Below are 26,879 nucleotides of genomic sequence, written 5' to 3' on the forward strand. Positions count from 1 at the left end.
TGTTCCCGGCTATCTCCTGTCCCTTCCCCCTCGGGTCCAATATGATGGCTTCTGCCCCTCTAACCCTTGGTAAGCCTCAGGGGCACCCCAAGCCCTATCTATATGTTCATCTGACAGGGAGATTGTATGGTGAATTGGCACAGATCCAGATCCTGGGGCCGGGCTGTCCTGAGACCAGGCACTGCCCTTTCCTTGACCTCAGTGCCTTAGTTCCCTCATCTATAAAGTGGGGTGATGCAAGCAGCATCCACTGTGTAGGACTGTTCCATGAACGAAGTGGGTTTATAAATGGAAAGGCGAGAGCAGGGCCAGGCACACAGGAAGTGCTGAATGAAAATATCTCTCCTACTGCGGCGCACAGGGCCCCGGGCTGGCCTCGTGCTGCAGAGTCCTGGGTGGGCTTCGTCCAGGGCCGTGTGGGGAGAGAGCAGTACTGGGGGCTGGTGCCACCCCGGGGGAAGGGCTGGGCGGGGTCTGCAGGTAAGGGTATTGGGGTAAACCTCAAAGCGGAAGGCAGAAACAGAGGTGGCTCTTGCCAAAGTCACAAGGATTCACACGGAAAACACTGCCAGAATTTTCTGAATTCCCATCCCCACCCCCACTGTTCCTCTATGAACTTTGGCCGTCTGTGACTGCCCCCCCTTCCTACCCACCCCCCCCCACCCCGTCACCTCAGGAGTATCGGTTGCTACACAGAAAGAAGCAAATTACACGTGACTTTCTCCAAGCAAGGTCCGATATCAGGAAAGGCCATTTGTCCTTCCTGACCCCCATGGGAGGAATTCTGTACACAAGCATTGCCACGAGGCCCAAAGTCACCATTCCTGTAGACACGGAATCCATTCTTTTCTGCCTCTGTGGAGTGCTTTCTAACTACTTTTAAACTGGATTGCATTCCCCTTGGCCTTCTTAAAGAGGACGGAACACTATTGACCCTCTCTTGGGGCTTGGAAGCCCGAGAAGGGAGGTCACAGTTTCGCTCTCGGGGCAAGGATGCATTTGGGGGTGTTTGCGCCGATGCTAATGGCCCCAGAGTCCGGGTTCTCTGAGGCCTGCTGGCTGCTTTGGGCCGTTTACTCAGCCCCGGGTGGTCTGCTCCCCCCATCTTGCTGTGGTTGCAAACAAGATGCTTCTAGGCTCATCTTTTTCTGTTTCTCCCTTGTTGTGGACTAGAAGCCAGAGAGCACAAGACAGCAGCTATGCACTAGGGTCCTGCCAGCATGGATGCTGTGAGGACGCCTTGGGGCTTAATTCCTGCTCCTGGCCGTGCTCCACGGCACCCCATTCCAGACACGTTGAGCCTTTCTGCTCCACGCTGACCTAGCACCCACGTGCAGTGGGATCTGGCCCGCCCCTCTCCTAGCTGTGTGACCTTGAACGAATCATTTGACCTCTCCAAGACTCAGTTTCCCAATCTATAAAATGGGATGATATCCGACTCTGCTTGTCAAGGTTGACATGTAATAAGTGGCCAGAAAACCCAGTGTGGCAGCCATTATCACTAATCGTCCCCATTGGGCCCATAACCTGAAGAGTTTCAGCCTCACTGGGGCATTTTTAAAAGCCCACTTATCGGGGTGCCTGGGTGGCTCTGTCGGTTAAGCGTCCAACTTCGGCTCATGTCATGATCTCACAGTTTGTGAGTTTGAGCCCCACGTCGGGATCTGTGCCGACAGCTCAGAGCCTGGAGACTGCTTCGGATTCTGTGTCTCCCTCTATCTCTGCCCCTGAGCTGCTCATGCTCTGTCTCTCTCGGTCTCAAAAATAAATAAAAACATTAAACAAAAAAATTTTTAAAAAGCCACTCATCAGGTGCGGAGGACTTTTTAATGATTTATTCCCCTGATAACAACCAAGGACCTGTCGTTTCACCAGCTCTGACCCCTTGCCAGGTGCTATGTGTCATTTGTCCTGATGTCCCTACCCAGCACTGGCAGTAAATGCCCAAAGGACGTATGAGAAAAAGAGAGATCAGATGGGGTCACCCAGACAAGATGCACCAAAAAATCATAAAGGAGACTCTGTGCTACGAGAGGACTCACTGAGAATAACTTTAATAACTGTTCCTTGAGGAAGCTAACGAGGGAGAGGTGTGGGAAGGGAGAGACGCTTAAGAAGGAGGGTTCAATTTATACAAATCTGATGACTTTGAACTCCCAAGGAAGCACCCCAGGTTGTACTAAGCAAGGCTGACCCTTGGCTGCGGTCAGACGCCCAGGTGGCCCCCTGGAACTGGGGCTGGAGTCCTGGTGGGAGGTGAGGAGAGGCCGTGGGTAGCGGGCTTGGAGGAGGGAGTGGACGGGTGAGTCAAGGCCCGGCCCGCCACAGTCCTGCCCCTGGCCCCTGGGAGCTTGCCTCCCTGTGTCCGGGCCGGGCGAGGGGTTAATGCTATGGCCAGCGGGGAGGCCTGGCGGGCCCAGCGGGTTCTGTGGGCCTGGGCTCAGTGGGGCGGGTGGCGCCGCTCGGCCAGGCTCCCGCGGCCCAGCACCTCCCCGCTGAACTGGTAGGTGAGCTTTTTCTTGACCTTCTTGACCTCACCCGTCTTGCCATAGTTGCGCAGGGCGCGGGCCATCTTCTGGTAGGTCATTTTCTTGCGGTTTCCCTTCTGGATGCCCCAGCGGTGTGCCAGCGCCTCCTTGTGCTTGGACGAGAACTGGAAGGTGCCCTTGTCCTTGTCCACCCACCAGATGCTGTCCTTCATGTCCCCGCTGCGGAGCAGGTCGAGCAGGAACTGGTACAGGCGGATCTTCTTTTTGCTGCCTGTGGGCGGGAGGTGGTCAGTGCCCTAACACGGGCACCCGCCCTCACCTCCCCCTGATGTGGGTCCCCCTGGGGGTGGCTGGTCACTGGGGAGGGACTGGCGGTGGGGGGTGGTCTACCGAGGAGTGGGCTCCCTCACCCCACGCCTGGCACTCACACCCGCTCACACCCGTTCACACGCAGCCCGGAGAGGTTCAGACACACATACACCCTCCCAGACTCGGTCACAGAGATGCACTCTCATCGACACACGGAGAGGTACAGATGGTCTCAGATGCAGTGCGCACTTTAGCAAACGTTGACACGCTCACAGATATGGACACCACACTCAGCTCTGTGGTGTGACTGCTGTGCCCTTGGCTGGGGTGCATGGGGCACATCTACGGCCAGGGTCAGGGCTGGGCCGGACGGCGGGGCCGCCCTACCTGTTTCCCCATGCAGGAGGCCAGGCCCTGGCTCCAGGCCATCAGCCTCCCCGTCAGACACCTCCAGCGGGGGGCTCTGCCTCTCGCCCTCCTCCTCATCCGAGCTAGGCTGTGCCGGGGACAAGGAGGGGTATGGGAGGCACATCCGGGGTAGGTAGGAGACCTGGAAAGGCAGGGAAAGTGGGTTGAGGTCAGTGAGGGCCGGTTCACAGCTCAGAGCTGCTGAGGAGGGGCCATCTGAGCAAGAGAAGTGGGAGTAAAGAGGGGGGCAGGCCAGCAAGGGGCAGAAGGGTTTGCGAGAAGGCTGGGGAAGTTGGAGGTCAGTCGGGTTACAGGGGTCAGGCAGGGTCAACTACACACGGGGAGTGGGTTGTGGGGGACCAGGGGCTGCTGGAATCAGGCCCTCCCTGGGCTCCCAGTTCAGAGCCTCGTGGCCAGGGGAAAGGGCACCCTTTCTTCATATGCGCAAAGGTGCCATATGGCCTGGCATTCTTGGGATCAGAGGTGGCAGTGAAGAGGGGCCAATGGGATGGTCGGGTGTGGGAGCGACCGGGATTTAATAAGTGGGTGAACAGTGAGAGAAGGGCCAGCAGAGGTCAGCTAGGGGTGGTAGAGGTTAACGGAGGTCACTGATCGGGATGGGGGCGTCCGTGGGGCTGAGGAGGGTCAATGAAGGGGGTCAGTGGAGGCCAGTGGAGGTCAGTGTCCGGCGACTAGGATCCACGAGGGGCCGGTGGATGGGGATCACAGTGGGGATCAGGAGGGCCGTTGAGGTCAGGCAGCTCACTGGAGGGTGGGAATTATCGGGGCTCTGTCCATCGCGGAGCCAGAGGAGATAAGGGTGTGGGGTCACGAGGTCAGTCAGAGGGTCAGGAGGCAGCCGTTGGGGCTCCGGCCGCCGTTGGCGCTGTGGGGCAGGAAGCCGAGTTGAGTAAGAGCCTGTGTCAGCTTCCTGTGAAGCGCCGGCCTCACCACAGGCCGGGTCCCACGGGAGCCGCGGCCGCACGCACCTGGTGGCCGATGCCCGCGTGGGTCGGCGCCATGGGGGTGTCGAGCACGTGCATCTGCTCCAGCTCCATGTGGCGGTAGAGCTGCTGCAGCTGGGGGGGCTGCACGCTCTGCAGCTCCGTGAAGTGGTTCTCGGTGAAGCTCTCGAACTCGCTGTGCACGTGGTGCGGGTGAAAGTCCCAGTAATGGTCTGCAGGGACGGCCAGGCGGCGTGCCGTGAGCCCAGGGCGCGGGGCGGGAAAAGGTGACCACGGTGGAGAAAACAGCGATGTCAGGCCACAGGCGGCTATTGGCACCGGCCGGGCCGGGCCCCGGGTTGACATTCGTTCGCCCCCGCCCCCACCTCGCTATTTACCACCCCCATTTTACAGATGAGGACACCGAGGTGTGGCAAGGCCGCATAACATGCCCGCAGTCAGAGGCCCCGTCGATGGCAGGCCTGAGCCAAAGCCGGCATTCCCGGCAACCCTTTTGTCCCGTGTCCAGGCGGTCACAAGGACACGGGTCCTGGCTCTGCCATTCACTTTCTGTGTGACCTCAGGCACATGCACGGACCTCCTCGGCCTCAGTTGACTCGCTTGAACAATGGGGATAAAAGTTACTGGGAGGATGCAAATGAGTTCACATTTGTAAAAACTCCCAGCCCCAGAGCAGGCCCTCAGGGGATGCTGATTCCCTCCCTTCCAGCTCCTGCGAAAACCCGTGGTTCCTGAGCCCGTAGTCACCCGCACACGGTCCTGTCACGTGGCCCAGGTGTGATGACAAAGTCACAAGGCTGACATTCCTCACACACCAGAACTTGCCCAGGCCCACGGTGCTGCCCCTTCAAAGCCATGCCCTTGGACAGCTGCGTCTGTCTTCCAGTGAGGTTACCAGGGCAAAGGGCTCTCCTGGAAACTCCCCCATAGGTGCTTTCAGAGTCTGTGGTGGGGTGGATTTGAGTTTGGGGAACAGCCACATGCCATCGGGAGCCCTGGCTTGGGACTAGGACATGGTTTCTCTGGGCATCTTTTCCAGGAAAAAGAACAAAAACCTGCCACACGTCTGTGGAGTTTCTGGGTACAGTCTGGGGTCCAAAAGAAGATGTGGTGATAAAGCGACAAGAGGGATTTTCTAATGTGACCCAAGAGGGAGTATACAAGATGGTGGGCCGGAGTAGCATCTCGGGGACAAGTGCACAGCCCTACATGGGGACCACCACCAGCCCCGTGTGTGTGTGTGTGTGTGTGTGTGTGTCTATCTTCGTCCTTTTTTTCTCGCATACAAGCACATATTTACTCACACATCCCAAAAATATGTGTTTTTTTGGCTTTCGACTGGTTATCGGAAGACTTGCTTTCTAATCTTGCTCTGTGGTGGCATTCCTGTGTGACCCCAGACAAGCTATTTTATCTCCCTGATCCTCCAATTCCCCAACCTAAAAGTAGGGACCCGACTGGGTAGTGAACCCACAATCCAGGCAGCCCACACTCCCACCTCTACAAGGCTACATGGCACAGAAGAGAGAAAGTACACGATTTGGGAGCCAGACAGAGCTGGGTTCAAATCCTGCCTCTGCCATTTTCTGTCGTGTGCTATTGGGTGGGTCATTCCACTTCTGCAAGCCTCAGTTTCCTCATCTGTAAGATGGGGCTAATGATTACACCCACCTCATACTCTTGTTGTGAGGGTTAAATGAACAAACGCCTTCAAGGTGCTTAGAATAGAACCCGGCACAAAATTAGATCCAATAAACATTACCTGTTACTAATACAATTAATGTGTTATTCCAAAGAACCTGGATTAGCACTCGAGCAAGTGGCAGATACTTTCATATATATTTATTTCTTTCCTCTTCTTCCTCCTGTTCCCTGCCATCTCAGTGGTCCAGAGAAATAGTTTTGGTGAGCCTGGCTGTCAGTGTCTCCCAGAGGCCAGAGCTGGGCCCTCAGCATTGTACCATGAGGACAGTGACCGGTTTCGTCCTCGCCTTATTCCCAGTGCCTGGACACAGCAGGCACTCAACGAACATTTCCTGAGTGAATGAATGAATAAATGAATGAATTCTAGCCTCCTGAGAACTCTCCCTGACTCTCCTCCACAAAATTATCTAAACCTAAAGGGAAAACAAAACAACACTTCATTTGTATTTTCATCTTGCAGCGAGTAAACAGGACCCAGAAGCTCTCCCCTTGCCCAGGACAGTTGGCTCTGTGCTTTAGAGATGGGCTGTTTTGGGGCCTCTGGGATTTGGCGAGCCAATCCAGGCTCCTCTCTAGAGACAGATCAGCCCTCCAGCCCCACTCTGGCCCCTCCCATTTTCACCTCCCCCACCCTGGGCTGAACTGTCCAGATCTTGGCACAATGCTTTATCCTGCCCACCGACCTCCACCCTCAAACCCACTACGGTTCCAGGGTTCAGGGGACCCCGCATGCCTGCAACCCTGCAGGGGTGGAGGGAGGGGCCCCCGACTGCTCTTTCCCTCCTGCTCCCCACCTCTGCTCTAGCCTCGCATGAGACCCAGGAGCTCATTCTCGGAATCCCAGCCTGAGGCCGGCATTTCCCATGGAGGTCTCAGTACGCCTTCACCAGAGTCGCTCTGGGGGGTTTGGGCCCCTCCTTGGAGATCCAGTGAATCAGAAGCGCTGGGAACTGGAATCTAACGGGCCCTAAGGAGGTTCTTGCACTCACTGACACTCTGGAACCCTGCCCCAGGTTCCTCTGAAAGCTGCAAATGGGACTCTTGAGCTACAATTAGTTTCAAAAGGCCCAACGGAAACCTCGCCTTTACCCTTGATTTGGGTGTTCAGGCAATTATGTAATAAACGCTGTCTGGTAGACAGAAACGTTCTGAGTATGGGGGCCTCTGAAGGGACACAATACAAGGAAGCCTTCATAGTGCGAAAGTCAGCACTCTTGGGCTCTTTGGACCTCATTTATAGATGACTTCACGAACGCATTGCTTTATCCCTATTTGTCCCTTCAATGGGTTCCCCGGGTCATCCTGCACCATGCCTCCTTAGCACAACACTGCACCTCAAAAGAATATAATTCTATTTGCATGTCTGGAGTTAGTTCTGGACCCTCCTTTTTATAGCCTATTAGGCCACCCAGCACACAGTAGGCCTCCATAAATATTCGATCGAATGATCCATAAGAGTCAGCTTTTAACATGTATTTTTAGGTACTGGGCACTATGCTAAGTACTTAATCCACATTTTCTCATGAATCCTCACCCCAACTCTGACAAGGTGGCCACTATAGTATGATCTTTCTTTTGCACACGAGGAAACAATGACTCAGATTAAGTCCCTTGTCCACAGACAGCCATTGGTAAAGTCATGATCCAAACCCACCTGTGTCTGCCTCCAGGGACTGAACTACCAGTATACCATACAACTTCTGAGGAACAAGACTGTTAATTAAAGCTTTAATTAAGACCGATGGTGGCACCGACGTTATCGACTGCTCTTATGCACCTGTCTACCATCATCCACCCCTCACCCATCATTCACCATCCGTCTTCCACCCATCCATCATGCATTCATTCATCCATATTCACCCATCCACCCATCAGTGCCTGTCATCCACCCATCCATCATGCACCCATCAGTTGCTATCCATTCATCATCAATCATTCCCTTCATTCATCCATCCATCATCTAACCTGCCAGCAGTGACCCCATTCATCTTGACCTCTCATTACCTGGGACCAAAGTCTTACCCACCCATCTCTATTCTTCCTCAGTATATTTGGTGCTCCTAATACCTGTATGTCACCAGGACAAAAATAAAGTCATATTCAAAACAACACAGATACTCAAAATTAAATCCTTAAGTGTCATTCAGTTGACTTTATCTCCTCAGAGCAGGAATCCCAGCCTTAAGCCCAGGGTTCTCCCCAAGGGAGCAGAAGTAAGATCAAGACAGAGAAGGAAGATAAGGAATTAAGACAAGGGCTGATCAAAACAAAACAAAACAAAACAAAACAAACAAAAACCTTCTTAGGGAATCACAGACCACTGGACAAAGGGTCCTGAAGCCCAGCCTTCCCGCACATTGTTCAGATTAAGGGAACCGGAAGCCCCGAGAGTAGAGAGCTCCAGGCTTCGTCATACTTGTCAGTCTCTACTTTGTATCCTAATTATTAAAATTTTCGTTATTCCCCCGTTAAAATAATAAATCTGGTAGGACTTGTGTTTCATTGATTCCATAGCACCTAGCAATGTGCCTGGTGTACAAAAGATGCTTTGTATATATTTATTCGATGGATAGGTCCACGAGAGCTGGATGGAGGGTTTGGCAGGTAAAGGGAAGGACGATTGGAAAGCTGAACGAATGGGAGATTAGATGGGTGTGAGAACACATCGGTGGATGGGTGGACGGTGCGTGGTATGAAAGGATGGAAGAGTACATGGAAAGATGGAAAGATGGAGGGAAGGAGTCATACGTTGGAACTCTGGTTCCTTCACCAACCCCATTGCAAAGAGCAAATCCTATCACATCCATTGCAATGGCTGTTATCAAAAAAAAAAAAAACCCCAGAAACTAACCAGTGTTGATGAGGATGTGGAGAAATCGGAACCCTTCTACACTGTTGGTGGGAATTTAGCATGGTACAGCCACTGTGGAAAACAGTATGGAGGTCCTCAAGAATGAAAAATAGAACTACCATTTTACATCATGTATATTTTACCACAATTAAAAATAATAATAAATAGTAAACCTGATGAGCCCTGCCTTCAAAATCTACCCTGAATCGGTCCACTTCTTTCTCTCTCTATTGCCACTACCTTTGGCCAAGCCACTGTCATCTCTTGCCTAGATTATGCCAGAAGTTTCCTCCCAGTGCTTTCTTGCTGTTCTGATTGTGATCTTCTCTCCATCTATTCTCCCACAGCAGCCAGAGTGACTTTTTAAAAAGCTTATTCAGGGGCGCCTGGGTGGCGCAGTCGGTTAAGCGTCCGACTTCAGCCAGGTCACGATCTCGCGCTCCGTGAGTTCGAGCCCCGCGTCGGGCTCTGGGCTGATGGCTCAGAGGCTGGAGCCTGTTTCCGATTCTGTGTCTCCCTCTCTCTCTGCCCCTCCCCCGTTCATGCTCTGTCTCTCTCTGTCCCAAAAATAAATACATAAACGTTGAAAAAAAAATTAAAAAAAAAATAAAAAGCTTATTCAGTGGAACTAGTAAGTGTTAGGCGAAGAAGGCACTGAAAACTTGCAGGGAGACAGAACTAAAGTAAACAAGCAGAAAAGCAAAAACAAATCAGTTTACATTCAAAACAGAGGACATAAAAAGGCATCCAACTTCAAAAGAAAAACCCTAGTGACCAGAAGATAGAGAAATGCTTTCAAATTCTAAGGGAAACAGGATTTTCAGCCTAGATTTCTATACCCTGTTAATCATAAAGATATGAGAAAAAAGCAAACAACAAAACCATACCTCCCACACACCGTCTCTTAGGAGACTGTGGTCAGAAGACTAACAACTCTTGGGGCACCTGGAGGGCTCGGTCAGTTAAGCATCTGACTCCTGATTTCGGCTCAGGTCATGATCTCACGCTTCGTGAGTTCAAGCCCCGCGTCGGGCTCTGTGCTGACACTGCTTGGGATTCTCTCCCTTCTATCTCTCTGCCTCTCTCTCTTTCTCTCTTAAAATAAATAAACAAATAAACATTGTGGGGGGGGGGAGGAAAGAGTAACAACTCCTATCCATGTTACATAGCACTCGCTACGTGCCAGGCACTGTTGTAAGGATTTTACATACAGTGACTCATTCAATCCCTACAGCAATCCTATGAAGTAGGTATCATTATGAAGAAGTTGAGACCTAGAGAGGTGAAATGTCTTGCCCACGGTCACCCCAGATAGTAACGGGGAGATGGGGTGTGAATCCCAGTAGCCTGGCTCCAGAATGAGGTCACTATCTCCTTGCTAGCCTGCCCCTCATTCTCTTTTTCAAGGATGAGCAAGTACAGGTAGTCGAAGAACACCATATGGCTCAGCTGTGAGTAATCTTCACACGGTCATACTCCTGGAAAATTCAGATACTGATTTAGCAAGAGTTACTGTACAAAGAAAGACAAATACTCATGATCTCACTTATATGTGAGTATGTGAGTATGATCTCACTTATATGTGGAATCTAAACCAAAAAACAAAACCCCAAACTTATGGACAAGGAGATCAGATCTGCGGTTGCTAGAGGGCCAGGGTCAGGGTCATGGGAATTGGGGGAATGTGGTCAAAAGGTACAAACTTCTCCGTATAAGAGGCACCTGGCTAGCTCTATTGGAAGAGCATGTGATACTTGATCTCGGGGTTCTGAGTTTGATTCCCACACTGGGTGTAGAGATTACTTACATAAATAAAACTTACAAAAAAAAAAAACAACCTTCTGGTTATGAGTACTGGGTCGCAATGGTGACCACAGCTAGCAATGCTGTATGGTAGACAGTAAAACCTTGGTTAGCGAGCATAATTCGTTCCAGAAACATGCTTGTAATCCAAAGCACTTGTATATCAAAGTGAATTTCAAGATCATGTGCCATTCAGTGTCACGTATGACTCGTATTGCAAGACATCGCTTGTATATCGAGTTAAAATGTATTAGAAATATTTTCTCGCTTTGTGGAACACTGGCAGAACAAGTTACTTGCAGTCCAAGGTTTTACTGTATTTGAAAGTTGCTATGAGAATAGATCCTAAAAGTTCTCATTACAAGGAGAAAAACTCTTTTGTGTCTATATGAGGTGAGGGATATTTCACAATATCTACATACGTCAGCTCATCATGCAGTACGCCTTAAGCCCGCACAGCATTGTGCATCAATCACATCAATAAAATGGAACAAAGTTACTGTATAATCATTTGGGTATGTGTGAAGTGTGGGTGAGTGTGTGTATGCTCTGAATGACTACAGAGCAAAAGTCTCATCTTTCATAGGACAAGATGAAAAATTCAAGCCAGACTCATCTCCACCCAGCGTATAGAAGGAACCCATTAAATGCTTATGAGTGAATAAACGAATAACAGGGGCGCCTGGGTGGCGCAGTCGGTTAAGCGTCCGACTTCAGCCAGGTCACGATCTCGCGGTCCGGGAGTTCGAGCCCCGCGTCAGGCTCTGGGCTGATGGCTCGGAGCCTGGAGCCTGCTTCCGATTCTGTGTCTCCCTCTCTCTCTGTCCCTCCCCCATTCATGCTCTGTCTCTCTCTGTCCCAAAAATAAATAAAAACGTTGGAAAAAAAATTTTATAAAAAAAAAAAACGAATAACGTACTAAGTCTCTATTTCAAATCTTCGTGTGTACATTTACTTAGTGCTGTGATAGAAAGACTGGACAACTAGCTTTCATCCATCCCCGCCGGGCCACTATGTCATGAAGAAGTGCCGATGATAAGCTTTAGTAAAAAGCAGCAGCTTACAGAATAGCATGAGGCTACGATTCCATTGTTGGGTGAGCAGAATGTGCATATGTGTATGTCCGCACTGACAGATGTACAGGAACATAAATGTGGAATAAAATGTCTACAAGGATTGACTAAGGTGCCATCAGTGGGGAGGGAAGTTGGGAAGAGGGAAATATTTTCCTTGATAAAGCTGTTGATTATTTTAATAATCAAAAATTAAGGGTTTAAAATTTATTTAGATTTTCACCACACACACACACACACACACACACACACACAATTCAGATCATGTCATTCCCCTGCTCAAAACCCTCCAATGGCTTCCCATTCCCATTGTTTGTAGGATAACACCCAAACTCCTGCCATGGCCTTCAGGCACTGTGTGATCTGTCCTCCGCAGGTCCCTCCGGCTTCCCTTGGTCTCCACTACGCCCTGCGTGCCCCGGCCACCCAGGCCCTCTCTCAAGGTCAATGCTACATTGCATCTGCAGTTCTCTCTACCTTTGCCTGCGTGTTCCTTCTCTTTACTCAGATTTCACCTCAACTGCCCTCCTCAGAGGCCTTCCCTAACCACCCGAACGAAAGTAGCCCCTAACACAGGCACTCTGCCTTATGTTACTTTGCTTTTTTTTTTTTTTTAACATTTATTTATTTTTGAGACAGAGAGAGACAGAGCATGAATGGGGGGAGGGCCAGAGAGAGAGGGAGACACAGAATCTGAAGCAGGCTCCAGGCTCTGAGCTGTCAGCACAGAGCCTGATGCGGGGCTCGAACTCACGGACCGTGAGATCGTGACCTGAGCGAAGTCGGACGCTCAACCGACTGAGCCACCCAGGCGCCCCTGTTACTTTGCTTTTTAGAAGACTGCTTATTGTCTGTCTGCTTAGTTGACTGCCGCCTTTTCCCTCACTGGAATGTAAGTTCTGTGAGAGCAGTGCCTTTGTGTGGCTTGCTTATCACAGAAACTCCAGTGGCTAGAATGGTGTCTGGCCCATGGCGTGCAATCAGACGCTATTTGGTAGATGGAAAAATGGGGGATGAGTGGGCCTGAGGAAAGATGGTAAGTGTCGGGAGGATGAGTGGGTGGCCGCAAGGGTGAGTGGTGGAAGGGGTGGGTGGCTGGTTGGTTGACTGTCACCTGGGTCAGTTGAAAATGACGCAGTGGATCTGTCACAGAGCCTTCTGTGTGTCTCCCACTCTCCCAGCTGCTTCCTCTTCCCCAACTGGGGGAAGGAGTAAAGCTAACATACTCTGACCCGAAAGCTCACTGGGCCTTGTGCTCAGCCCCTCGCACCTTTTGTGCATTAACTCAGTGAATCATTACACCTCTACGGGGTCAGTGTTTCCATGCTCTCACTTCCATATATGAGGGAACAGGGGCTCCCAGAGGTTAAGTCACTTGCTCTAAGGTCACACACACACTGGTGAGTGATGGAACCGGGATCAGACCCAGGTCCAACCCCAGTGCTTTTTTAATAAGTTCAACCACCTAAAAATGTAGACCCAGAGGACATGCAGGAACTAGTGAAGAATGTAGGGTGTCTCTACTCTCGGGTCTTCATTAGGAAAGGACAGAACAGGTGCACAGATCAGCAGAGATGCCCAGATGGGCGATGATGGGGCAGGGGGTGGGGGGGAGGAGAGTAGGGTGTAGGGTGGGGAGTAGGGGCCAGGACACCCGTGGACACCAGAGGAGTCTCCGAAGGAATCGGGGCATGACCAAAACAGGGTGCTCGGGCATCTAATCAAGAGTCATTCCTAGAGCCCCAGCCCTGATATAAGGGATCTGCCTGGCACTGAGCCAGGAAAGCACAAGCACTTTTTCTCTAAAGTGCTCACTTCATCAGTCCCAGCCCCTGGTCTAGCTGGTTTCTAGATGCGTGCACACACCCTCATATTACAAGAGGGGACACTGAGGCTGCAGCGGACCCAAAGGAAATGACCCCAAACCCAGTGAAACTGAGTGGAGGTTAGGCCAGAGGGGAAAAGGTCCCTAATGTTGGAAGCAGTCCCAGGCCACGCTGAGTTTGCTGAGACCTGGCCGTCCTGCTGCCTGGAGCCACCAGGGGGAGCCAGTCCTCAAGGCCAGAGGGACCTTCTCGGGTCCTGAACTGCTAGGGGCAGGGGTCACCAGTGCTGGTCTCTAGGTCACAGAGACCCACCCTTGATCCTGGCTGGGGGAGATGGGAGGAGGGGGTGGGTGAGGGAGACTTTCTCTCTAAATTGTCTGGCTTTTCCACAAAGAGATCGTTTTGCTTGCAGAATCATAAATGAGCTTTAAAGGATGACAAAAAAGGATGCTTTACAACCTTCCTAGCCCTGGGATTCTGAAAGAAGTCTGTGAGTTCCCCCATGAGGGCTGGAGGCATATCTACCACCTACTTCCAGGACATGGCCCCCAGGTGTGGCCTGGCAGTGTGAAACCTTCCTCTGTGCTGTGGCACCCGACCTGCCTCTCCCTCTGGGGCTGCGGACACCCCAGTGCCTGGCCTGCCCCGGTTTCAGAATCCTAGAGAATCCCCCAATGAAGACCTGCTAACTAGGCCTTCTCACTTGGGCTCAGGGGTCCCATAGAGACACCGAGATCCCCTTTGGGTGTCCTCTCACAGTGCCCTGTCCAGGTGCCAGCCACCTAATGCCTGTCCCCATCTACCCTGAATTTGCTCCAGGGTCGAGGCGGGGCCGGGGGATGGGCAGCGAGACTGGGACAAAAGGACCCTTGGCCCACACTCCGTCGTCACTCCCACCCCAGCAAACTGGGGCTCCAGCCCCTGCTGAATGAGGGGGACCTCAGAGCCTTTCCCTTAGTAAGCAGTTCTCAAACAGGGGTGATTTTGCCCCCCAGGGGACATTTGGCAACGTGTGGAGACATTTTTGGTTGTCGTGACTGGTGGTGTTTCTGGCATCTAGTGGGTAGAAGCCAGGGATGCTGCTAGACAGCCTACAATGTACAGGGCAGGCTCCCGCAACAAAGACATTCTCCAGCCCCGAATGTCAATGGAAGTTAAGGACACAGCAGGGAGCAGAGCCGCCCCACGTGGAGTTCAGGGCAAGGGGGTGAGGACAACAGAGAGGATGAAGGGGCCTGGGGGGAGGGGGAGAGGAGAAAGCCCTGGACCTGGAGCAGACAGACTGGGTTCCACCCACCGGCTGCGTGACCCTGTACAGGTCACTTAGCTCCCCGAGCCTCCGTTTCCTCATTTGTGAAAGGCCACAAGGACTGGACCAGACGATAAACGTGGACGAAGCTACCCTCGTGCCCTGGCACACCACAGATGCTCAATAAATGCAGGCTGGGGTGTGGGGCGTGGGGGGTTAGAGTAGTAAGCTCACGTCCTTTGAAAGCTAGTTTAATCCAATTCTCAGGATCCCAAAGAAGCCTTCCCTTCTCCCTCAGGGCCCAGGCCCGGCTGGGGACGCGGGGGCGGGGGAGGGCCCTGTACTCACCGCTGTGGCTTTCTCCATCACTGCTGAGATAGGGGTAGTATTCGTGCGTCTGGCGTTGGTACAGGTCCGTGTCATAGGGAACCAGGTCTTCCGATGGCTGCTGAGAGAAGAGGCAGTCAGGACTCGGATGTTGGCGGGAAAACCGCAGTCAGGTTGGCAGCCCCCTCTCACACTGAAGGGACCGCGTCAGGCCTACGGCCCTCTCTCTGCCTGACCTGGGAGAGGCCGCAGTGGGGACAGGAGAGTAAGACCCTCGGCTCCTGCAGAGAGGGGCTGACAGGGACCCCCCAAGGTCAGAGGTCAAGGAGGACCAAGGCTGAGAGGAGAGCATGGCCCCCCCGCACCCCCTCCCTTGCACAGCCACACTCCACACGGACACCTGCACCCCAGGTCCCCATCTCACACAGGGACTCTCACATCCACACCTCCAAATGTACAGACGCTCCCGTGACACGCACACTCCCACGTGTGAACTCACACCCAGAGTCTACCCACGCTCACCCTCGCCCTAATTCTACAGGTCACTCACATTCACACACTCTTGTGGTCACACTCACACGCACTGCTGCGCACTCACCCTGTAGGCACACGCAGTCACTTGAATTACCGCACGTATCCTCACACTTGCCTTCAAGCACCTTAAACACAGGCTCATACCCACACCATCATGGCCGCGCACGCTCCACTTACACACCCACCCCCATAGCGCACACATGCTTGTCCTCCGGCCAGTCTCCACAGCCCACGCCCGGGCCCAGGCACCCTCATGATGACCAGTGGCCGTTCACACTCATGCATTGTGTAGTGCTCTCCAGGCAGGCTCGGGGGGCCATGGGCCAGCTAGAGCCTTGGTCCTCCTCCTCTCCCTCCTCCGTCCTCCTTCTGACACACCCACTGGGATATTCCCTTCCCTCCCCTCCCCTCCCTCCCCTCACCCCTCATTGCTCCCCCCACCCCTCCCTGTCCTCCTCTCCCCTTCCTCCCGCTCTAGCCCCTCACTCCTCCCTGTCCTCCTCTCTACTCCTCCCCCTCCTCCCCCTCCACCCTCACTCCTCCCTTTCCTCCTCTCTACCCCTCCCCCTCTTCCTCCTCCCCCTCCACTCCCCACTCCTCCCTCTCCCCCTCTCCCCCTCCTCCACTCCACTCTTTCCTCTCCTCCTCCTCCCCCTATACCCCTCACTCCTAGCTGTCCTCCTCTCTACCCCTCCCCCTCTTCCTCCTCCCCCTCCACTCCCCACTCCTCCCTCTCCCCCTCCTCCACTCCACTCTTTCCTCTCCCCCTCCTCCCCTATACCCCTCACTCCCAGCCATCCTCCTCTCTACCCCTATCCGTCCTCGGCCTCCCCCTCCCACGCCTCCCTGGCCTCCTCCCCCTCCTGCCCCTCCAGCCCTCACTCCTCTGCATCCTGGTGCAACACAGGGACACACACACGCAGAGTCTTCACAACTGTCCTCAGGCCTCTCCCCACCCCCGCAGTGTGCGCGCAGGGATTGCACAACAGTTACTCAGGCCCTCAGAGCTTGGGTTGGGGGCCAGGGCTGCCTTGGGAGCCCACCTTCCCAGGAGTGCTCCCTTCTCTGAGGGGTCTGGCATAGCAAACCAAGAAGCTGTGCCTCCCGCCTAGCTGTGTCTGGAGTTCAGGGATTGAGAGGTCAAGGGTCAGAGACGCTGTGGTCCAGCTCCTGGGCCTGTGGCTTTCTTGAGGCGGCCTTGGCTCTTCCTGGGACCACCTCCGTCACCCCCTGCCTGCCCCCTCCTCTCCTTCTTGGTGATGGGCGGGGAAGGGTGGGACGGGCCCAGCTCCAGGGCCGGCTGGCTGCGGTGGTCTGTGTCAGGCCAGGAGCCCAGCACTGGGTTTCCAGGCAGCCCAGCCCAACAGCAGGATGTCAGGCCTGGGGTGCCTCCCTGGGCCCCGAGGCCTGACTGGGGTGGGGTGGGGGGAGGGAGCAGCCTCCAAGCCGGGAAAGCTGAGTCAGGTGGGCAGGCCCTGCCAAGCCCTTCCCGGCTCTCCCAGGGCTCCCCACCCTCGCTGAGTGGGGATGGGGTGTGAGAGAGAGAGGGGTCTTCTCTGAGGGGCCCAGGTCTGCATCTGCCTGAGGCTTTAACTGTCACAGAGAGCAGGAGTGGTGGGGACCTTCCCTTCCCCTCCAGGGGTCCCTTGGGACTCCTGCTGCTTCACCTCTAGTCTCTGCCCCAGCCTCAGCCCCCGCCCGGAACTCCGGTATCCACTGACCGGGTCCTGTCCCGGCACCCTTGCGCTCAGCCCCAGGATCGGCCCAGCTCCAGCGCCTGCCCTCCTGTCCCCCGCCCTGGCCAAGGCCCCAACCAAACTGCCGTCCTAGTCTCTGCTCTACTCATTGCTGCCGCCCAGCCCCTGCCCCTGCCCCTGCCCCAGCCCCAGCCCCTGGGGAGAGCCGGTCCAAGGCCCAGATCTTTGGGTCAACAACCATGTCCCCTGTGCCAGGCTCCAGACTGGGCACCGGGAACCCAGACATAAGGCGGCCTTAGTCTCCAAGAGCACCTGGGGCCATGGACTGAGACATCTGGCCTGTTGCCTCCTGTCTTTTAAGCCTTTACTGTCCTGGGGACTGGCTTCCCCCCACACCAGTCTCCCCATCTCCTCCTCCGCCACCTCTCTGCCACTGCCCTCACCATCCCCACCCCGACACCCTGCCCAGGAGCTACGGCCTGCCACCCAAGCCCCTAAAGCACCCAAGTCTATAAATAACCGTTCAGGCCCCACCGATCACAGCCCCACCATGAGCCCAGCCCTCAGCCCGCCAGGGCATGCTCTGAAGAAACCAATGGCCCCCTCGCTGGATCTCAGACCAGGAGCTCCAGGGAGGAAACACCAATTTCCCACTGATAGCTAACCGGGAGGGCAGCTGGCTGGTGGGTTGGAGGGCAGGCGGACTGGCGTCTGAGGGCCGAGGGTCGAGCCAGTAGAGGAGTCCCAGTACTCACAGGGGGGACGAGGGGAAACCCTTCCATTTTGCACGCCTGTAACATCCAGCCGATCTCCTAGCCGGTCAGGTCCCCTGCTTCGGTGGGGGCCAGTGCGGAGCCCCTCAGGATGGGGCGCCCCGTCAGGGGCTGGGACGAACTCAGGGCGGGCGCAGGGCTCAGGCCTGCCCCATGAGCTACAGGAGCCCTGGGTGAGCCCCCTCCCTTGACATTGCAGGGCCAGCGCAAGTTCCTGATTTTATCGAAGGGCCTGCCACTGGGAGATAGTCCCCTTGGGGTGACATCACCGCCCCAGCCCGTTTGCATAAATCTCTTGCGCGACAGGAAGTCTCTGGCCGGCTGGGGCAGGTGGTGCTCCAGGGGCTGGCCTGGGAGGCTATGGGGGCCAGGCCCCCTGCCCAGAGGAAGCTGGAACTGTGAGGGGCGGTCTTGGAGGCTGGGGTGGGGAGAAAGAGTGGGAGGGAGGAAGGCCAGCTCTACCACAGGGAGGCCATTGCTGCCCCCACGCCCTGCTGACGCCCCCTAACCCCTAACCCTACAAATGCCCAGTGCTCTTGAGACCCCCCATGTGGCCATCAGTCACTTGCTTGGGGTCAGAGCTGGTGGTGGTGGCTACTAGGGGCCTTCACTTTCTGGGGTCAGCCTGGCTGGCTGAGAGCTCTGATCTAGCAGAGTGTCAGGCCTGGCTCTTCTGGGTCCAGGGTCCCCAACACTTATGTTCTATCCAGCCTGGGGCTGGGCTCTAGGGCAAGGTCCTCAGCATAGTGCTATTTGTCCCTTCCCTCTGAGTTCCTTCACACCAGCTTCCCTTCCATCAGAGGATGGTCCTGGGTCCTTACGCCTTCCCCTCCCAGTTTCCTGAGTACCACTGCTTCTTCCAAATCCCTAGGGGCTCTATTCTCAGCCCAGATTTCTCAGTTTCCCCACTCCTTGCCAATGCCTGAATGTCAATCTAGTCTTCCCAGTTTACACACCTTTCTTGTTTGTTCATCATTCATTTTCCTACCATTCTATTTTTTGTCTATATGTCCATCCATCTATCCCCCATCAAGCCAACCATATGTTTATTTATCAGTTTATGTAGCCGTTCATTTATTCTTCCATTTACTTGTTAGTCTATTCATCCATCCACTCATCTGTTTATCTATTTGTCCATCTAGCCATCTGTATGCTCCTCTACTAGCCCATCCATCTGTGATTGACGCATCACTTTATATTTTCATCTTTAAAAACATTTTTTAATATTCATTTATTTTTGGTGGGGGGGGGGACAGAGAGAGAGGGAGAAACAGAATCCAAAGCAGGCTCCAGGCTCCAAGCTGTCACCACAGAGCCCGAGGCAGGGCTCAAACTCACAAACCACAAGATCATGACCTGAACCGAAGCCTCCTAGGCACCCCTATATTTTCATCTGTTTATCCACTGTATATCCAGCTCTCAATCTGTTCATCCACCGGTCCATGCATCCACCCATCCACCCATCCACCCATCTACCCATCCGTCCACCGATCTACCCACCCATCCATCTATGCATCCTGCCAGTATTAACTAAGCTCCAGGCTCTATGCTGAGTTATGGGAAAGTAGGTAAGTACTGGACAAGATCCCTGTCTTCAGAGAGCTCCTGATCTAGTCTGGAAGGCAGGGATGAATAGAGACATTTTTTGATCCATTGGCCTCTGGTGAGTCCACTTCGCTGCAGAAGAATTTCTTGAGCATTCTATTTCCTCCCACGTGTAGTCTTACCCTCTGCTTTATATCCTCTTCCCACTAAGACTAGCCTGCCTCTTCCCATCAGTGGAATCCCAAGCCCCCAAGTGTTTCTTCACTGGCAGCAAAGACCAGGGATCACAAGGTCTAGGTTCACCATTAAATCTATTTCACTTCCATCTTCACTGATTTTTTTTTGCATCTGTACTTGGGACTCTCCAAGAGGTCCAGGTCACAAGTCCTTAGGACTCCCGAGGAACATGACCGAGGCCCCTCCCCAAGAGTAGGGGACAGGCGGCTGACTTGACAGGAGTTCCATTCCTACTCCCCATTTCCCCATCACGAAGGCCACGTCCCAGCTGACTGCATGTGTGTGGGGTGGGTCTACCTCATGAGAACCAGGTCCTGCTTGACGTGTTCATTCTTCATTCATTCAGTCATGTCTTGGTTTGCTTTGTTTATATGTTTATTTGTCTACTAATTCTTTCATTTCATCACTAACTTTTTATTGAAGGCCTTCTACGTGCTGGGCCTGGTAAGGGGGCACAAATATGAAGGGAACACGTCCTGGGCCCCCAGGAGTTCACAGGCTTGCAAAGAGAACACACAGAGAACACACATGTTAAACAGATAGTACGGTTCTTTCAGGGGGTGGGGGAACAAGAGAGAGGTGCTACGTGCATGGGGGAGCGATTATTTTGGTCTAGACGACAGGTAGGGAAGCATGCCAGGGAAAAGGAGTGTCTAGCTGAGGAACCAGCCTGGGCAAAGGTAAGAAGGTGGAAAAGAACAAAGAAACAGTGAGCCTTCATCCTGTGACTAGAAACAAGACAAGAAGGCAAAGAGCCTTGAGTGTCAGGCCAAGGAGACTGGGTCGCATCCAGGGATAGATGTGGAGCCTCTGCTGTTTGTAAGCAGGGAGGGTGCTACTCATTTCCATCGGTGCAGGCAACATGCTGTGTCAGCTATGTGTTCCTGAGGCCTGAGTCTTGAGGGGCCCCAGGAGAGGAAAGAGATTCCATTATCCCAAGTCTGGCCAAGCCCAAGGGGCCTGGATACAGAAGCTCCCAAAAGATCCAGGGCCCAAATCTCTAGAAGTGGGGAAAATGACTCTCACTCTCTGTGCAGTAAGTCACAATATCTGTGTCCATTTGAATACCAGCAAGCCCTCTTTACCCTTCCTCCCACTTCCCCTCCTCCCAAAATGTACCAGAGGCCTCCTCCCTAGACCTTATACCCCCAGGGATCCACTGTTATTCAAAGCCCTCGGAATAGTAGCACCCAGATTCTAAGCAATTCGGACCCAGAAGGGTCTGATAATCAACCACCTAGGATCTCCTAAAAGGGTGGGGAGGACAGTGCTTTGCTGAGTGCCCAGCACTGTGCTGGGTCTTCCACCCTTGTGATCGCACGTAACCAAGACAACGATCTGTTAAACTGAGGCCCAAGAGGTCAGTGACTTGCCCAGGGTCAAGTGTGTGAGTGGAGAGCTGGGGCATCAGATCGGCCTTTTGGGTCCCCGTGGGGAAGGAAGGAGCAGAAGGAAGAAGGGGAAAAGGCTGAGAAGCCAAGCACGGAGGGGGCAAGAGGGCAGAGAGGGGGGAAAGGGAGGATTGAAAAGGAAGAGGAAAAAAAAAGGGGGGAAAGAGTGAAAGAAGGAAGCAGAGAGAGGTGAGATAAGAAAGAGAATAGGCAAGGGGGTGGAAGAGGAGGGCAGAGGGGAGAGGGAGAGGAGAGGGGACAGCCTCCTCCTCCTGCAGGGGAGCAACGGGCCCAGAGAGGGTCCCCGACTTGCTGGAGGTCCACAGGATGCATCGTACCTGGGCTGTGGCTCTCATTCTCATCAGTAAGGAATGGATCTGAAACCGAAAATCTTGGAGGCTCCAGGGAATGAGAGGAAAAAAAACCACATTTTAAAAATTATTTTATTTTTTAAATAGGTAACATATGCACATGGTACAAAACTCAAAGGCACAAAAAAAGGGACACAGCTGCCCAGTTTTCCTTCCAGAGGCAACCCTCCCCGTTACCTGATTCTTGTGAATTTTTCTAGAGATAGTCCGAGTAGACACAAAAAGGAAGGTATACTATTTTGAAAACTTCACACAAAAGGTAGCACACTAAACACATTGTACTTACCTCTGGTTCTATTTTTCCCCTAAATCCATTCCACGCCCAGACATAGAGAGCTGTTTTATTCCTTTTAATGACTATAGTATTTCACTGTTTGAATGGACTCTAATTTTTTTTTTTAATTAAGCTCTATACCTGACGTGAGGCTTGAACTCATGATCTCGAGGTCAAGAGTCATGTTCTACCAACTGAGCCAGCCACGCACCCCTGGACTGTGATTTTTTTAATGTTTATTTATTTTGAGACATAAAGAGAGAGAGAGAGAGAGAGAGAGAGAGAGAATGCTAGCGAGGGAAGGGAAGCGAGAGGGAGAGAGAGAATCCTAAGCAGGCTCCACACTGTCAGTGCAGAACATGACATGGGGCTAGAACACACGAACCACGACGATCATGACCTGAGCCGAAATCAAGAGCCAGACACTTAACCAACTAAGCCAACCAGGTGCCCCTGGACTGTGATATTTTTAAATCACGAGAGATCTCATTCATATAAAAGAGTACACAAAACATTTCTGTACAGTTTAAGGAGCAAAAATAAAACTAACACTATGTAGCCTCCATCCAAGTCAAGAAATAAAACCTATCCAGCACTCTAGAAGCATCCTCCAAAGGTCCCCTTACAGATCTCTCCCTGTGTCTAGAAATAGCACTATTCTAACTTTTTTAGTAATTATTTCCTCACTTTTCCTTATAGTTTTGCCACTTACCTGAACATCTCCACAGTTTAGCTGTTATCTTAGCAGACTTTAACCTCATATAAAAAGAATAATGGTATAAATATTCTTTCGGGTCCTTCTCTTTCCTACCTTCAAGTTGCATGTAGCCTTGGTCTGTTTTCATTGCAGTATAATATTCCATGGTTAAAAATCTTATTTAAACAGTCTCTCATTGATGTGGACATTTGGGTTGTTTCCAGTCTTCTGCTATTACAAATCATAATACAATCTATAAAATTTTCTAGTTTGCACATATCCTAGTGTGTGTCTTTGGTTTTTTTTTAGGGAAGCTAGAGGGAATATAGGGAAGATCTGAGTTACACGTTTCCTGGGCTGGATGGACTGGTAACACTGACTCAGGATGGCTGCTCTTATGTTTTTTGCTTGTCTCTAAAAAAGCACCGTTCAACACAAATAACAGAACGTCACTTTCTGCCTTCGATGAAAACAATGTAGGAGAAAGGCCCACTACTGTGGAAGTAAATGTTTGAAGGGAAGTTAAATGCTATAAATTCTCCTTTTTCTATATTTAATTTTTCAAGGTTAATCTTGATGGTGAAGAGATTGGTACTAGAAAGAAAATCACTACAACCGGGACGCCGGGGTGGCTCAGTCGGTTGAGTATCCGGGTCATGATTTCGCTCAGGTCATGATCCCAGGGTCTAGGGATCGAGCCCTGCATCAGGCTCCATGCTGGGTATGGAGCCTGCTTAAGATTCTCTCTCTCTCTCTCTCTCTTTCTCTCTCTCTCTCTCTCTCTCTCTCTCCTCTGCCCCTCCCCCCACTTGTGCACTCTCTCCCTGTCTCTCTTTAAAATAGAAAAAGACGGGGCGCCTGGGTGGCGTAGTCAGTTAAGCGTCCGACTTCAGCCAGGTCACGATCTCGCAGTCCGTGAGTTCGAGCCCCGCGTCACGCTCTGGGCTGATGGCTCAGAGCCTGGAGCCTGTTTCCGATTCTGTGTCTCCCTCTCTCTCTGCCCCTCCCCCGTTCATGCTCTGTCTCTGTCCCAAAAATAAATAAAAACGTTGAAAAAAAAATTTAAAATAGAAAAAGAAAAAGAAAATCACCACAACTGAATGGAAGCTGAATGACCTCCTTATAGACACTAATAAATAGTACCAGAAAATCTAAAATAGAAATTAAAAGCCCTTCAATTATAAGTAATATTGAAAATGACATATCTGTCATATCCTAACTCACTGTAAAAAAAAAAAAAAACAGATAATTTAGATTCTATAACATAGGTGCACAGGAATTTTTGACTCCCTTCTTTTGACATCAAAGGAGATGTGTTTGTTTTTTTTTTTTTATCGAGTCTTAATTGATGCATAATACTTTATTAGTTTTAGTTGTATTGCATTTAAACAAAATTTTTTTTAGGGGCACCTGGGTGGCTCAGTCGGTTGGGCAACCAACTTTGGCTCAGGTCATGATCTCACAGGTTGTGAGCTCGAGCCTTGTGTCAGGTTCTGGGCTGACAGCTCAGAGCCTGGAGCCTGCTTCCGATTCTGTGTCTCCCCCTCTCTCTACCCCTTCCCTGCTCACGCTCTGTGTCTCTCTGTCTCTCAGTAATAAATAAACGTTTAAAAGAATTTTTTTAATGTTTATTTTTGAGAGACAGAGACAACATGAGCGGGGGGGGGGGGGGGGCGCAGAGAGAGAGGGAGGCACAGAATCGGAAGCAGGCTCCAGGCTCTGTGCTGTCAGCATGGAGTCCAATGCGGGTTTCGAACCCATGAACAGTGAGATCATGACCTGAGCCAGTCGGACGCTTAACCAACTGAGCCACCCAGGTGCCCCTAGTCGTACCGCACTTTAAATTTTGAGATAGAGATACTGTCATATTGCCCTCGATGAAAGTTGTAACAACTTTCCCTCCTACCAGCAGCATATGACAGTGCTATTTACCCACTCCATAGGACAAGTGGGCAGCCCTGTGGAGTGCCAGGGAGGCCAGGCGGGCCTGGGTGGTGGAGCGCCAGGCGGCCCTTTGCCCTCATTGGACTGGGCTGCTGAGGGGGTAGACTGGGGACTATTGCAATCTCAGGGTGAGCAGGCAACAGGAAACGTGGGTGCTGCGTCCTCGAAGCTGACAAGACCTTGAACTTGCAGATCCCTTAACCTCATCCCAAAAGAGCTCTAAAATAAGGGAATGGCGCCCCGTCCCCACAGTCCCAGCAACTGGTCTGTATGGGGACTGACAGAGTATAGGGGAAAACTGAGGCCTCAGACCAAGCACTGGGAAAGTTGACCAAAAAAAGCTGAGCCCTTGTACAGAAATGGCCATCTTGCAACTTCCTCTCATGGTTGAGACACTGGGGGAGGCTCCTCGGGGCCCAGTCCGTGTCGCCTGGGCCCCTCAGAGCTCCCCAGCACTGGGCTGGCTCTTTAGGGCCTGAGAACGTCCAACAAATATTTACTCAGGGCCTCTGTGGGCCAGGAGACCCAAAGAGGCAAAGACTCCTGCCCTTGTGGGGTTTGTTCTGGAGCAAGAAAGACAGGGCTGAGCACGTCTTTGAGGGCATCTCACTGCAGGTTAGCAGGTAACAGCACTATAGGAAAAGAGCGGCCAGCTGGCTAAGGCAGGGCAGGCCGTGCCCACCAAGAAGGGGAGATCTGAACAAACTCTGGGAGCCAGTGAGGGAGTGAGCTCAGCAGACCTCTGGGAGAAGAGCCCTGGGCAGGGACCCCAGCCCTGCAAAGTATGAGCCAGGACCAGCAGGGGGCTGGTGTGCCGGGAGGGGAGAGTGTGAGGGGCTGGGGCAGGTAGGGCTTAGTGGCAGACCTTGTGTGAAATTTCACCGTGACTGAGTGAAAAGGAGGTGCCCGCGATGGTGCCTTCTCTCAGGCGCTCAGAAAGTGCTTGTGAGGGACGCCTGGGTAGCTCAGTCGGTTAAGCCTCCGACTTCAGCTCAGGTGGTGATCTCGCAGTTTGTGAGTTCGAGCCCCACATGCAGCTCTGTGCTGACAGCTCAGAGCCTGGAGCCTGTTTCAGATTCTTCTTCTGCCTCTCTCCGCCCCTCCCCTGCTTGCACGCTCTCTCCCTCTCAAAAATAAATAAACTTAAAAAAAAATATAAACTTTAAAAGACAAAGGCAAGGGGAAAGAGCAGGCATTAACTGGTTCCACCCTCACATAATCCTATGAGGCAGGCATGAGAAATGAGGCTCAAGGTTCTGGTGGGGGGGGGGGGCGTACCCAAGGACACACAGCTGGTGAGTGGGTGGGAGGTGACTGCAGTGGTCCTGGGGCTGCTGTCCCTTCCTCAAGTCTCTCCCACGGATATTTCTCTGCCTAAAAATCCTCCTTGGTTCTTGCTTGTCCACGGGGTGCAGTCCAGCTCTGTCGCCTATGCTGGAGCCCCCAACACCCAGGGTCCAGCCCACCTTTGCACCCTCTCCCATCCATGTGGACCAGCCCCACCCCCACCCCCAACCAGAAGACACTACTCAACATTCCCAGAACCTCTTTCTCAATCTCCCAGGCCTTGCTCACAGGCCCACCCCTTCCACACCCTAAGGCCTCTGTCTTTTGTGGGCTCTCCTCCTCTAGGCTGCCCTCCAGACACATCCTTCCCCCCTTACCTCCATCTCTCCCCAGCCCCCCTGAATCTCTCCTCTTGCTCTGCACCAACCCCTGCCTCCAGCTCCCAGCCCCAGCAACCAAGAAGCAACGAGTAGCCCAACCACCTCTAAGGCCCAAATCTCGGCCATCCCTCCTCACCCCTGACTCTTGCTGACCAGGCCTGCAGCCTGGGAGCTCACCTCCCGGCCACATCACTCAGCCTCCGGCACCTCAAACCCACCGCCACCCACAGTGACTTCCTTCTGCTCACCACGGCAGCACCTCCCAGCACCACCCCCCCCAACCCCGTTTGCTCTCTGAAGATAGGATGGCTTCTCCTCCAGGTGTAGGCCCCTTCTCCATGCAGCCCCTCCACCATCCTTCTCTCCCTAGGTACCCCTGGATCCTTCCCCACGATTGGCTGTGTGGCCTCTGGGCAAGTTCCTTCCCCTTAGGGAAGCTCAGACAACTCGATCCCACAGAGGGGTCAGCGAGACTCGCCTCCCAGAATCGTTCAAAGGACTGAAAGGATAATTTGTCGGTCTTTACCTAATATACAGGAGGGGGTCATTTAGTGCCCGTTTCCCTCACTGGCCTCCACACACGCTTACTGGGACCTGTGAAGGTTTAGGAGTGTGGCTCTGGAGACCTTGATTTGAATCCTGTCCCTGCCCTTTAGTCGCTGTGTAGCTGAGGCCAAGTCCCTTCTTAGGGCCTACGTGTCCCCACCTTTAAAATGGGGGCAATAACAGGCTGCACCTCACGAGG

The 26,879-nt window shown here is 52.8% G+C and overlaps 1 protein-coding gene across 4 annotated transcripts; it reads right to left on the bottom strand.

Annotated features, from left to right (window-relative positions):
- Positions 1 to 2,038: 2,038 nt before the first annotated feature.
- SPI1 (Spi-1 proto-oncogene) lies at positions 2,039 to 18,259 on the bottom strand. 4 transcript variants are annotated; one of them, XM_019812399.2, is made up of 5 exons: positions 17,901 to 18,259; positions 15,026 to 15,122; positions 4,196 to 4,383; positions 3,186 to 3,348; positions 2,039 to 2,760 (listed from the first exon to the last, which is right to left on the bottom strand). In XM_019812399.2, exons 1-5 carry the CDS (start codon positions 18,033 to 18,035, stop codon positions 2,441 to 2,443), a joined length of 903 nt encoding a protein of 300 aa, XP_019667958.1. In that variant the 5' UTR covers positions 18,036 to 18,259; the 3' UTR covers positions 2,039 to 2,440. The 4 variants fall into 4 exon arrangements, with proteins under 4 accessions (XP_019667958.1, XP_019667957.1, XP_006937345.1 ...); XM_019812398.2 differs by having other exon boundaries at positions 15,026 to 15,125; XM_006937283.3 differs by having other exon boundaries at positions 15,026 to 15,125; positions 17,991 to 18,253.
- Between the last annotated feature and the right edge of the window lie 8,620 nt (positions 18,260 to 26,879).

This window comes from Felis catus, chromosome D1, assembly GCF_018350175.1.
Source record: "Felis catus isolate Fca126 chromosome D1, F.catus_Fca126_mat1.0, whole genome shotgun sequence".
Classification (NCBI taxonomy): domain Eukaryota; kingdom Metazoa; phylum Chordata; class Mammalia; order Carnivora; family Felidae; genus Felis; species Felis catus.